Source organism: Pristiophorus japonicus, chromosome 15, assembly GCF_044704955.1.
Source record: "Pristiophorus japonicus isolate sPriJap1 chromosome 15, sPriJap1.hap1, whole genome shotgun sequence".
Lineage (NCBI taxonomy): Eukaryota > Metazoa > Chordata > Chondrichthyes > Pristiophoridae > Pristiophorus > Pristiophorus japonicus.
In genome coordinates this window covers 16,695,206-16,709,961 of record NC_091991.1, presented here as the reverse complement: position 1 = coordinate 16,709,961, position 14,756 = coordinate 16,695,206, and the positions used below count along the sequence as shown (strand labels likewise).

General features: G+C 42.5%; 1 protein-coding gene across 2 annotated transcripts in view; it reads right to left on the bottom strand.

Moving 5' to 3' along the window:
* Positions 1–14,756, bottom strand: part of mettl25 (methyltransferase like 25) — a 70,189-nt gene that overhangs the window by 20,624 nt on the left and 34,809 nt on the right. For both annotated transcript variants that reach the window (XM_070900192.1, XM_070900193.1), the window contains 2 exons: positions 1,886–1,980; positions 1,737–1,766 (listed from right to left, as the gene is read on the bottom strand). In XM_070900192.1, the coding sequence (XP_070756293.1) occupies positions 1,737–1,766; positions 1,886–1,980 (125 nt within the window). The remainder of the gene's footprint in view (positions 1–1,736; positions 1,767–1,885; positions 1,981–14,756) is intronic.

Here is a 14,756-nt window from a genome sequence, read left to right as displayed (position 1 = left end):
AATTGCAGGAAAGATGGCTACAGATTTCAGAGGCGACAATACATTCAATGACTTTGGAGAGAAAAGGAAGATTGGAGATATAGGGCCCAAAATTGCCCACCGCCCGAAACGAGTCACACCTACAGTTTTCAATATGTTCCGTCTGCCCCAATGCATAGGGCGGTCAATCGGGAGAAATTCACTACTTCGTGCTTTTTTTTTTGAAGCAGGGCGGAAGTGGCCTCAACATTGGGGCGGGACGGGGTGGAGTAGCGGTCACTAGCAGGGCAGAAGTGGGGGCAGGGCGGAGTGGCCAACGCTGTAAGTCCTCAGCACCGTGCTGATGACATCAACGCGCTAGCGCATCACAACGTCCGTCCCCATCAGTTAAAACGAAGAGCCGCTGCGAACTCTGCAGCCACTTTAGTGGCAAACACTGGGCCACCAGGGAGGGTTTTGGCCGGGTTAGCGGTTTGGGGGGCGCCGGGCTGCCAGCCAAACACTCGGCCATAATTGTCGGCCCGACCTCAAAAAAAACACGGAGTTACTGACAGAGTCACCTCCCCTTTAAGGGCGGTCACGCGGTCAAGCCACAGAAATGGTACTGAGAGCAAAAGCTGTCAATGGCACCGAACGGCGGTTGCGCCGCTCCCGTGGGGCAATTCCGGAAAGCGGTCATTTCCCACGGGGCAATTTCAGGAAGAGATCGCCACCGATCGGTAAGGAGTTGGCGCGTGCACGAAACGGCAGGAAAACGGTCAGAGTGGTCCCCTAGAAAGGGGCAATTTCGGTCCCATAGTTTGCAAGGACAAAGGGGTGGAGGTGGATTATTTTTCAGGAGAGGTGGCATGGCAGCTGCTCTGAAAGAGAAGAGAGCAATACCCGAGAGAGGGAACCATTTACAATGTTAGATAGCATGGGGACCAATGTTCCCTCTAATTTTTTCCCCTGCGTGGGCCCTTTAAATTTGCTGCGTGGCCGCATCTTTTCCAGCGGTAGCAGCTGGTGAGCAGCCTGTGTGGGATCTCGCGATTAATGTGTGGCCACATGGCTGCGCATCTTAGGGGCAACATTGGTGGGGATCAGGATGGGGTGATGGGTGGCTAAATCAGTTGTGCACCACATATACTCAAGCATGTGCCCCATGCTCTTACCTGCAGGAGTTACGGATAATAATCAGAAACCTTGCTGACTTTTCTTTCCCTAGTCCATGGAGAATCAATTTAATTACTGTGCTCCACCACTGGTTCAGCGGAGATCAGCTCACTCAGCCTACACCAGGGATTGAATCTGGGAACTTCCTTGTCTGTATGGCCCAATATCACATCGGATAGTATCAGCCATGTTAAATTTGTGAACCCACACATTACATCATAGTAGTTCATTTCTTTTCTTTACAAAAAGACATGCTTGGGTTTTATCTGAGAACTGTACAAAAGTCATATGAAGAGAATTTCAATCCTTGGCGGTTATGCAGAAGGAAAGGAACTGTGTATTCATTGGCTTCATTGGGAAGGAGTGACTATTCTTCCTGAACTACTGAAGTGAGTCTGCAACATAAGTGTTTTGCCCCATAGCTGCCAAATTATTCTCATGCCCAAGACATTCTATAATGCTATCAGTATTCATATATACATACTACCTGACAGCTAAGAAAGGGCAATCAATATTCCATCAAACACAATTGCACTAAAGTTCAAAATAAAGTTATTACATTCATTAGTTGTTAAAGGTAGAATATAATTGGATACACTTACCCCGTGGCCAACTGTCACTCTTTCCAATGGCTACAAAGTGAGATGAACATAAGATTTTTAAGCTTTGAATAGGTTGACTGTGTAAACCTATAATTTACGAAAATCGTGCATCACACACAGTAAATTGCAAGGCTGATGTGAAAATGTACCAGACATGCAGACATTCTAGCATTCCGTCCACAACGCCAGACACTGCCTCTCAAGTACCGGCTCATAGGAAACCCCCATGGTCCCGGACAGCATTCTGCAAAGAAAGAAAAAATGAAGAACTCATTATCCTTCAGAGGTAAATTCCGAAGCCTTCATATTTTGAAGTTGTATTTTTAAAATACCATTTTGGATAAGTAATTGCTAACACATCAGTTAATATATGAAAATAAATCAAGAAAACTAGTGCTTGAAGACAATGCTGTAACTCAAACTATAAAGGCTCTCTCAGTGTCGAGGTACTGTCTGGTCTGCCATGGCTGTTAAGTTATTTAGGGTTTCTTGTTTCTCAATTAGCTTTTCTACAATGCCATTTACAACCCTCTGCAGTACTATATATGTTCTTAAATTTTACTTTTGTGCTCCACAGGGTGAAAGATGTCCATGCCAGGGAATGGAATACTTCCCTACAGTTTTCTCCCAATGTCAGCATCAAGCACTGCTGTGACCTAGCAGCATGTCTTAAATCTAGCCTTAGAAGAATGCTCATTACTGCACCAACTTTTCCCAAAATAGCCTTCCTTGTGGCCTCTTTCAGTGAAACATCTAATTTAGTGCCAATCTCTGCTGAATTGTAGGAGGTTTGTGATATGGACTGGTAATTGGACTGAGAGTGCCCCAAATTTATTTCAGTGCAATCCTTGCAACAAGCAGAAAGAGAGATTTATTCCATCAGAGTGTGCTAGATGCTAACCCAGGTCTCAGATAAAAAGACAGATTTTTAACCCACTGTACCGAGTCACTCTACAGTAACATTGTTCCTTTTTGCTAAGTATGACAATATCTTACTTTATTTTTCATGCAGCAGGACAATAAAGGACAACAATAATGGAGTGACATAATTAGTGCAGGGTTAAGCATAGCCAAATGCAGGAAATATCACTGATCTGCATTGAACCCAAATGTTAATTACCCTGTATATCCAAATCTGTTGAGCTAAAGTTGAATGAAAAACAAGGATAGGTGCAAAATCCTTTGTTTAAACTGAAATTGGATCGTCCTACAATTCTAAATATTAAATGTTAAATGGGAAATATCTACATACCTACTGGTACCTTTTATCTGGCCCTTGCTACTTACTACATTGTACGCTTTAAAGGTGCTGCTTAGAGGTTCCCGATATGACAAAATAGGTAAAAGCAAAATATCTGGGGGTACTGAACCAGGAAGACCTCAAGTGTGTCCCTAAGTTATCCCTGACTTAATGAGCCTCAGCCAGGCCAGCAGTACAAGCATTACAATTGGCCTGATTGTCTCTGGACTAGGAAGGATAAACTGCTCATCAATATGCAGTCTGTTGGAAATTGCATACATGTGGACAAAGGGTATGGTCAGGATTGGACCTAGTGGCGATATCTCCATAATCCAATAGCTCAGTGACATTCAATGCCTTTGGGTGATGTACAGCTGAACTGCACACAGACACACCACAAATCATTGTTTTGAGGAGAAAATTGGAAACAAACTGGTCATTGGGCATCAATGAGAACATACACATTTATTCTGAGGCTGCCTCATAACCAGCAGTTTTAAAGCATAAGGTAAAATACCAAGTGATGGCTGAGAGGCACTAATAAGTGTACACATATCTTCCTTTAGGATTGTGTGACTTCTCAGTAAAATACATTTCCCCTTTAGTATTTATGAAAATAGAAGTGGCATCAATTTCCTGTGACAATTGTATTTCAATATAAAAAATGCATCGACAAGTTAAAATTATAATGTTTTCATTGCAGACTGTAAATATTTTGACAAAATTAAATCATCCAAAGAACAGATATCAAAGTCAAATTACTGACTATTCCGAAGGCACCTCGCGGGAAAAAAATGATGGTAGAGGCCAAAGAAAGAGCAGTAAGACAGTACAGGAAGATAAAAATTGGCTAAATTGCTGCCAGATAAATAGAATAAAAAATCAATGCAAAACAGAACCAAGCAAGGATCAGACACAGCTGCAAGTGAGGTAGTAGTACAAGACGCAGGCAAGTACATCATTAAATCCAGTTACTGGCAGGGATTACATTGGAACGAAAGCCAAATTCAAACTATGGGGAGTAATATGAGAGGGTGGAAAAGCATGTATGCAGCTGAATCCACAAAACTGGAATCAAGTTGTTTTCTCTGCTCTTTAATTATAACAAAAAATTCTTTGGAGGTAACTGGGGTAATGTGAAGATGGTGAGCTCTATGGTATAGTACAGTGTGTAACGCAATCAGTGAATCCATAAGTGTGGGGTAATATTTAACTCTCTCACCGCAGTGTGATGTTTTTGATGTAGATTTGTAGATCCCATCTTGAGACATTAAAGAAAATGATGTGGTTGCTATTATGGTCACAAACGGAGATGGTTGACAACATTACGGTTTAATCTAAATGCTCATAAATAATGTACACAAGTCATGTCCTAAAGTAATATCACCACTGCTGAATGGTGGCGCTAAGTTTACTGCCAAACTTTAAGAAGGATTTTGATCTGACAGCAGTTGTGATGAAAATAACGCTAGGGAAAGATAAAGAAAACCTCCTGAAATCAGCTCTAAATTATACCTTCCATAACTGTGATTAGTTTTCAACATGCAATGAATCTGAAATGGAGCACTGCCCCTTCTCCCCGTCACTCAGGCTGAAGGAAAGTAATACGGCAGGCCTTTTTGATCACTACACTGTCAACTTAAAAGTATCAACTGCAGGTTACAACTCTACACTAATAGCACCAAAACAGATTCTAACTGCTCACATATCTCATTGCTGTTTGTGAGATCTAGTTGTGCACAAAATAGTTGCAAGATGTGTCTACATAATCACAGTCACTGCACTTTAAAGCAATTCATTGTATGAAAAGTGCTTTGAGATGTTTCTCAGAGATGATATGATGTGCTATATATATGCAGGTCTTTTTTTCTATAGCCAGACAAGTGATATATTTTATCGTGACTGTGATAATGGTATTTACTATCATGTATTATTTGCTGCATCATTTGCCACGCCCACTGGCTTGACCAAAACTATCAAACTGCCTCTGTGAAATGAAATAGTAATAGTACTATACCTGAGGCACTGCCAAAGTAGCTGTATTTAAAAAAAAAAGCTAACACAGATTATCTAGTCATTATCATATTGCTATTTATGGGAGCTTGCTGTGTGTAAAATGGCTGCTGTTTCCTACATTAAAACAGTGACTACAAAAGTACTTCATTGGTTGTAAAGCACTTTGAGATGTCCTGAGGACCTACAAGTTGCTATACAAATGCAACATCCTTCTTTTGGGCCCCAGGAGGTGGCACGGTAGTACAGTATGCTAGAGGTCCAATGTGCTCTGCTACAAGGCAGCAGGATGATTCATGCTCCTGATTCTCACTTAGCGAGCTACTGACCTCCGATATTACATAGGATAAACGACACAGAAACAGGCCATTCAGCCCAACCAGTTCATGCCATCACAGGAGATGTTGAGCAGACAGCAGTCATTCACCCCACTGGATAAGAGGGAAAAGTTGATGAGTTAACCTAGACTGGTCTCACATAAGCCCCAGCAACTGGTCCCTCGCGATATAAGCAGAAGCCTGGGAGCAGATGGTGAAGGGTGGGCAACACTGGGAGACATTAACAAATATAGGGAGAAAAAGATATAATGAACACATTTTTATATAGAGCCCTAATCTCAAAGGACTGGAGTTTCCCAATAGTCTTAGTGCACAAGAAATAGCAAGAGTAGGAGTAGGAGTAGGCCATTTGGCCCCTCGAGCCTGCTCCGCCATTCAATAAGATCATGGCTGATCTGATCATGGACTCAGTTCCACTTCCACACCCCTACCCCATAACCCTTTATTCCCTTATTGCACAAATATCTGTCTATCTCCGCCTTAAATATATTCAAAGACCCTGCCTCCACAGCTGTAGGGAATTCCACAGATTCACAATACTCAGAAGAAATTCCTCCTCATCTCAGTTTTAAATGGGCAGCCCCTTATTCTATGCTTCGTAGTTTTAGTTTCCCCCATGAGTGGAAATATACTCTCTGCATCCATCTTGTCCAGTTCTCTCATTATCTTATATGTTTCGATAAGATCACCTCTCATTCTTCTGAACTCCAATGAGTATAGACCCAACCTAATCAACCTATCTTCATAAGTCAACCCCCTCACCTCCAGAATCAACTTAGTGAACCTTCTCTGAATACGGAGACCAAAACTGCACGCAGTACTCCAGCTGTGGCCTCACCAATACCTGTACAGTTGTAGCAGGACGTCTCTGCTTTTATACTCCATCCCCCTTACAATAAAGGCCAACATTCTATTTGCCTTCCTGATTACTTGCTGTACCTGAATACTAACTTTTTGTGTTTCATGCACAAGGACCCCCAGATCCCTCTGTGCTGAAGCATTTTGCAATTTTTCTCCATTTAAATTATAATCTGCTTTTCTATTTTTTCTGCCAAAGTGGATAACCTAACATTTTCCTACATTATACTCCATCTGCCAAATTTTTGTTAACTCACTTAACCTGTCTATATCCCTTTGCAGATTTTTTGTGTCCTCCTCACATTTTGCTTTTCCACCCATCTTTGTGTCATCAGCAAACTTGGTTACATTGTACTCGGTCCCTTCATCCAAGTCATTAATATCGATTATAAATAGTTGAGGCCCCAGCACCGATCCCTGCGGCACTCCACTAGTTACTGTTTGCCAACCGGAAAATGACCCGTTTATCCCGACTCTCTGTTTTCTGTTAGTTAACCAATCCTCAATCCATGCTAATATATTACCCCCAACCCTGTGAACTTTTATCTTGTGCAGTAACCTTTTATGTGGCACCTTATCGAATGCCTTCTGGAAATCCAAACACACCACATCCACTGGTTCCCCCTTATCCACCCTGCTCATTACATCCTCGAAGAACTCCAGCAAATTTGTCAAACATGATTTCCCTTTCATAAAACCATGCTGACTCTGCTTGATTGAATTATGCTTTTCCAAATGTCCTGCTACTGCTTCCTTAATAATGGACTCCAGCATTTTCCCAATGACATATGCTAGGCTAACCGGTCTATAGTTTCCTGCTTTCTGTCTGCCTCTTTTTTTTTTTTAAAACAGGGGCGTTACATTTGCGGTTTTCCAATCTGCTGGGACCTCCCAGAATCCAGGAAATTTTGGTAGATTACAACCAATACATCCCCTATCTCTGCAGCTACTACTTTAAGAACCATAGGATACAAGCCATCAGGTCCAGGGGACTTGTTCGCTTCTAATCCCATTATTTTGCTGAGTACTAGTGATTGTATTACTACCTCCCTATCGCCCCTTGATTATCCCCTATTGGGATGTTTTTAGTGTCTTCTACTTTGAAAACCAATACAAAATATTTGTTCAAAGTATTTCCCTGTTCTCCATTATTAATTCTCCGGTCTCATCCTCTAAGGGACCAACATTTACTTTAGCCACTCTTTTCCTTTTTATGTACCTTTAGAAACTCTCACTGTCTGTTTTTATATTTCGTGCTAGTTTACTTTCATAATCTGTTTTCCCTTTATTTATTTTTTTAGTCGTTCTTTGCTGGCTTTGAAAAATTTCCCAATCCTCTGGCCTCCCACTAGTCTTGGCCACATTATATGCCTTTGTTTTCAATTTGATACCATCCCTAATTGCCTTAGTTAGCCATGGACGGTTATCCCATCTTTTACAGCCTTTCCTTCTCATTGGGATATTATTATTTATTATTATAATTATTTAAATTATTATTTATTTAAGCTTAGGACACTGGTTAGAGATCCAACTTTCTCACCCTCCAACTGAATTTGAAATGCAACTGTGTTATGGTCACTCATTCGTAGAGGATCCTTTACTACGAGATCGTTTATTAATCTGGTCTCATCATACAGTACTAGATCTAAGACAGTCTGCTCCCTGGTTGGTTTCGCAACGTACTGTTCAGGGAAACTATCCCGGATACGCTCTATGAACTCTTCCTCAAGGCTACCCTTTTATCCCGGATACGCTCTATGAACTCTTCCTCAAGGCTACCCTGGCCAATTTGCTTTCTCCAATCAATGTGAAGGTTAAAATCTCCCATGATTATTGCCGTTCCTTTATTACAAGCCTCCATTATTTCTTGATTTATAATCTGTCCAACAGTGTAGCTACTGTTAGGGGGCCTATAGACTATGCCCACCAGCAACTTTTTCCCCTTATCATTCCTTATTTCCACCCAAGCTGATTCAACATCTTGATCTTTTAAGCCAATATCATTTCTCACTAATGCACTGATCTTATCCTTTATTAACAGAACTATCCCAACCTCCTTTTCCTTTCTGTCTATCCTCCCGAATTGTCAAATACCCTTGAATATTCAGTTCCCAGCCTTGGTTGCCTTGCAACCATGTCTCTGTAATGGCTATCAGATCATACCCATTTGTATCTATTTGTGCCGTCAACTCATCGATTTTGTTACAAATGCTGCGTGCATTCAGATAAAGAGCTTTTAAATTTGTTTTTCTACCCTTTTTTCCTGCTTTGACCCCACTTTCTGATTCACTTTTTTGTTTATACATTCTGTCCCTTCCTGTCATGCTCTGGTTTTCATTTCCCCCAGTGCTACCCTGCTTTATTGCCTTCTCATTCTTTGACTTCTTAAATTTTCGTTCAGCTGAACCCTCTCTCCCACTATTTAATTTAAACCCCTCTCTACAGCCCTAGTTATTTGTTTCGCCAGGACCCTAGTCCCAACACGGTCTAAGTGGAGACCATCACAACGGAACAGCTCCCTCTTACCCCAGTACTGGTGCCAATGCCCTACGAACCAAAACCCATTTCTCCCACACCAGTCTTTGAGCCCCTTGTTTAACTCTCTGATCGTATTTACCCTATGCAAATTTGCTCGTAGCTCAGGTAGTAATTTGGCCCCTAGCTGCTCATACTCCCTTAGCAGAACCTCTTTCATTGTCGCACCTATGTCGTTGGTAGCTATGGGACCATGAAACTGGATCTTTCCTCTTCATCTCCTCTCCAGCCCAGTGGAGATGTCCTTAACCCTGGTGCCAGGTAGGCAACACAGCCTTCGGGATTCACGCTCTCGGCTGCAGAGAACAGTATCTATCCCCCTTATTATACTGTCCCCTATCACAACAACATTTCTTTTTACTTCCCGCACTTGAGTGGCTCCCCGTACCACGGTGCTCATGCCTCACCTTTATTCCTGGGCCTACACCTGGGGAGGAAATAGCCTTTTAAAATTTCCTGCACTGTGTGAGGCCATTTCTTCCCCAGCACTCAGATGTCATTCCAGAATATCAGGAACTCATTTAAAATTGACCATGGATGTTAATTTATCAGTAGGAAGCTTCAAGTCACAACACAAATACACAAGTATCATGGTACGCTAAATTTCTCTGTCATCAAGACAAAGAGTGTAAATAAAACTGAAGCTATTGTATTTTTTACACCGGGACTAACAATTGTAAGATTGCTGTTGCTCCAATATCAGCTATGCAGGAATCAGCAGCTCAAGAGGACTGTATGGGTGGTTTCAATTAAAGTTATATGCCTGCTCAATTTAAATGTCATTTCAATGTGATAATCGCATTAGTGTTTTTTCTCTCCTCCAGAATACCATCTCATAGAGCAGACTGACGACTCTACAGTGCCTTTACTGAGCATTACACTGACTTCATAATCTGACAGTGTGTTAAAACAGACCAAGATCTAATTCAGGCATTAGTCAGGACTGTCAAGTTGGCGTGTTTTAACGTATACTATAAGCATGGGAAGTTTTACCCGTGGTTTCTGACCATTGCTCTGTGCCTCCTGCAAGCCACTGCTGGAACGTACATCAAACGTTCACTTTGGGCTGTGAAACAGCAGTCAAGCCATGACACACGGCATGACATCACAATGGGGAGCCAGTGCGCAGAAGTAAGCCTAGCCAAAACAAGCAAATAAATCTTTATAACTGGACTTCAGAAGAGAATTAGAGCTGAAAAAACAACGCGTGTAGTGCAAATAAAACATAAAAGGGACCAACAGATTACAGAAAATAAACCACTTGTGATGTGGTCTCCATGAGTACAAGTGCTGTTGGCAAATGTTGGACCTGCCTTACATATTTTCTTGGGTTAGCGTCACTGGTGTCTCCCATTAGCAGATCTAATCTACATCTCTCATGATACGGAGTTTGTTTTCACTACCCATTATGTGGAGTAACCCGGGGTGCGGGTAGGGAGAAGGTGAGGGGCTATAACAATGATATTCTTTTGTTATATGAACTGGATATCATGATCCTATACATAGCCCCGTGTGTACTTCTCCAATCTTCTGAAAGACAGATTAATTAGCCATTCATTGGGACACGGTCAGAATTCCCAATCGTTGAGCTGCTTTAGTTTACAATCAATAAGTGTATCTACAGGGCAACAGTTATAGCAAATATAACTTTATTTCAACTTAACTTCGGTCCTTCCTCAATAAAGAAAATGCACCACGACATCCCTGTTAGCTGCCAAAGCAACACTTTGAAGAAAGGTTGAGCAGGTTTGGCCTATACTCATTGGAGTTTAGAAGAATGAGAGGTGATCTTATTGAAACATATGATACTGATGGGGCTCAAAAAGGTAGATGTGGAGAGGACGTTTCCACTCATGAGGGAATCTAGAACTAGGTGGCATAGTTTAAGAATAAGGGTTCGGCCATTTAGAACTGAGATGAGGAGGAATTTCTTCTCTCAGAGGGTCGTAAATCTGTGGAATTCTCTGCCCCAGAGAGTTGTGGAGCCTGGGTCATTGAAAATATTTACAGTGGAGATAGACTGATTTTTGAATGATATGGGAGTGAAGGGTTATGGGGAGCGGGCAGCGAAGTGCAGCTGAGCCCAAGATCAGATCAGCCATGATCTTATTAAATGGCAGAGCAGGCTCGAGGGGCCAAATGAATGTTCATTAAAAAACATCCCGACAAACATGCACACCAAAGGCATTGGACTGTCTCATACTTCTGAGCTTTGCAAAAGCTAGTGTCCAGAGTCCCACACCTGGGATGGAAGTAGCTGGTTTAATTGGCAGCGAGAGAAGGAATCAGAGGTCAAAATTGCCGCAAAAGAACAAAGACCAAATGGCCTACTTCTGCTCCTATTTCTTTTGGACAGCCGTATCACCAAATCAGTCCAAGGCTTGGTTTGGGCTCAGCTGGCTCTTTTCTTAAATTAGGTTGGCCTCGGTCTTTAAACTATCTCTAAACAGACCTTAAAAATTGATCTGCAAAACGTGGGTCTTTGTTCTTTTGTGGCAGTTACTTCCATCCCAGGTGTGGGACTCTGGACACTAGCTTTTGCAAAGCTCAGAAGTATGAGGCAGTCCAATGCCTTTGGTGTGCATGTTTGTCGGGGATGTTTTTTCAATGAACTGTGAAAATGACATATCCCTGTAACACTCTCCTGGGAGGCGCATAACATTCTTCAGCAATGATATCACAAAGGATCACAACACATTTTAACACGGTTCATCAAGAACTACTTTTAACACAATCAGCACTGGCTGATAACGGCAAGTCTGAATATAGAACAAACCAGGGAACTTTCTGAATGAATGTTTATTAATCATTTATATTTTATACATTATCAGGTACTGGAAAGTGAATTAAAGGCGCTCGTTTACCTCATGACCATAAACCATTCAAGCTTATGATGCCACTGGATTACAGCCTGGCACCTTTCCCTTCCCAGTGGTTTTCTTCTGACTTACAGTGCAGCAACCCTGGCCTTCAAATGAAGAATCAAGTTGTTTAACTTATTCCCCTCAATATCTGTGGCACTTTTATTTGATAAAGACATACAATTTTGCTTAAGCAGAAAAAAAACAATGTACAACATTTTCAGATTTGGCATCTTCGAAAGTTGATTTGCAACTTAAAAAAAAAGACTTGTGGTTTTAATATCTGACTCGTTGGAAGATACTACAGTCTGGTTTGTCTTAGGTAAGTTGTTCTTTTCACGTTTTAATTTGTCTTAGCTGTGTTATGGAAAATCTGAGCCTGTATACCCAGTATTGGATGAGCCGCAGTTTTCTCCAGCTAAGAATCAGGAAGACTGAAGTCACTGTCTTTGGCCCTCCATCACAAATTCTCTCCCCTTGCCAATGATTCCATGGCCTTGAAATGGCCGGCGGGAGAATAGCTACGGAGTACGCCGCCGACATTCGAGCACTTAGTGTGCACTTACCCGCTGGGAACCCTCTTTCGAGAAAATATTATTGCTGGATCCCAGGGGTGCACTCTGTGCCCAGGGAGCGTACCTGGGATCATGTGGGGCAATCAGGAAACAGAAGGTTTCCCTCAGTCACTCCCCCCCCAGTCTCTCACTCCTCCCCCAGTCTGGATTTACGTTCTTAGAATTAATTTGGGAGAAAATTATCAATAGACCAGAAGTAATCACACTACACAGCAGACTACTTAACTACTTTATTCAAGCAGAGATGTATATTCGGATAATATTCAACTGAACTTTTGGGGGTTTGCTAATTCCTCAGGCAGGCTCAGTGTAAAGGGCAAACATATTTATCGTAATTTAAACTAAAAAGCATCAGATGAAGATTGTTTTTATCATGACGGGTGTCTCCTTCTGCTGTGCAAACAGGCTCCTGCATAATTCATGCATAATTGCTGGGCAATTAGCCCAATTCTGCACCAGCATTGAGGATAATACAGTCAGAGCAGATGATCTGTCAAACACATGCGGAAATCCCGAACTTGCTGTTCATTTCATACTGACCGCAACCTCTGCCCCGTTATCTCTCCACGGCCACTGTCTCAGGCTGAATCAAACTGCTTGGAACTTCAGCATCCTGTTCCGCTCTGCACTGAGCATCTGACACCACATCCTTTCCGTCATAATGACAGCCTACTTCCACTTCCGTAACATTGCCCGTCTCCACCCTTACCATAGCCCATCTGCTGCTGAAACCCTTGGCCACACCTTTGTCACTTCCAAACTCAACTTACCAATGCTCTCCTGGTCAGCCTACCATCCTCCAATCTCTGTAAATTTCAGCTCATTCAAATCTCTATTGCTTGTATCTTATCCTGCACCGGATCCTGCTCAACCATCACCTCTCTCCATGCTGACCTACATTGGCTCCTGGTCCAATGCCTCATGTTTACATCCTTTTGCGGCCTCGCCTCTCCATAACTCTTACGCCCGCCAGCGCTACCCCCAGAACTCTCTGTTCTTCGGACTCTGGCTTTTTTGTAACTCCCTTCCGTTTTCCCCATCATTGGCGGCTGTACCTTAAGGCCATGCCTGGGTCCCATGCTCTGGAATTCGCTTTCTAAACCCTTACATCTCTCGACCTCCCTCTCCACCTTTAAGACACTCTTTAAAACCCACTTCTTTGACCAAGTTTTTGATCACCCCTCCAAATGGCGTGGCATCCATATTTTTTATTACGCCTTTGTGAAGCACCTTGGGATATTTTTTGACATGGAAGGTGCTATATAATTGCAAGTTGTTGTTGTTAGAATCATAGAAATTTACAGCACGGAAGGAGGCCATTTCGGTCCATCGTGTCCGCGCCGGCCGACCAACAGCTATCCAGCCTAATCCCACTTTCCAGATCTTGGTCCGTAGCCTTGTAGGTTACGGCACTTTAAGTGCACATACAAGTATTTTTTTAATACTTTCTGCCTCTACGACCCTTTCAGACAGAGTTCCAGACCCCTCCCACTCTCTGGATGAAGAAATTTCCCCTCATATCTCCTCTATACCTCCCCCCAATTACTTTAAATCTATGGCCCCTAGTTGTTGACCCCTCTGCCAAGGGAAACAGGTCCTTCCGATCCACTCTATCCAGGCCCCTCATAATTTTATACACCTCAATCAGGTCTCCCCTTAGCCTCCTCTGTTCCAAAGAAAACAGACCCAGCATCTCCAATCTTTCCTCATAGCCAAAATTCTCCAGTCCAGGCAAATTTCTTGTAAATCTCCTCTGCATCCTTTCCAGTGCAATCACATCTTTCCTGTAATGTGGTGACCAGAAATGCACATAGTACTCCAGCTGCAGTCTAACCAGTGTTTTATACAGTTCAAGCATAACGTCCTTGCTCTTGTATTCCATACCTCGACTAATAAAGGCAAGTATTTCATATGCCTTCTTAACCACCTTATCCACCTGGCCTGCTACCTTCAGTGCTCTGTGGACCTGCACTCCAAGGTCGCTTTGTTCCTCTACACTTTTCAGTGTCGTACCATTTAATGTGTATTCCCTTGTCTTGTTAGACTTCCCCAAATGCATTACCTCACACTTATCCAGATTGAATTCCATTTGCCACTGTTCTGCCCACCTGACCAGTACATTGATATCTTCCTGCAGTCTGCAGCTTTCTTCTTCATTATCAACCACACAGCCTATTTTAATGCCATCTGCAAACTTCTTAATCATACCCCCTACATTCAAGTCTAAGTCATTGATATATACCACAAAAAGCAAGGGACCCAGCACTGAGCCCTGCGGAACCACACTGGATACAGCCCTCCAGTCACAAAAACACCCATCAACCATTACCCTTTGCTTTCTGCCTCTGAGCCAATTTTGGATCCAACTTGCCACTTTGCCCTGGATCCCATGGGTTTTTACTTTCATGACCAGTCTGCCATGTGGGACCTTATCAAAAGCTTTTCTAAAATCCATATACTCTACATCATACGCATTTGCCTTCATCGACCCTCCTGGTTCCCTCCTCAAAAAATTCAATCAAGTTAGTCAGACACGACCTTCCCATAACAAATCCATGCAGACTGTCCTTGATTAATCCAAGTCTTTCCAAATTAAGATT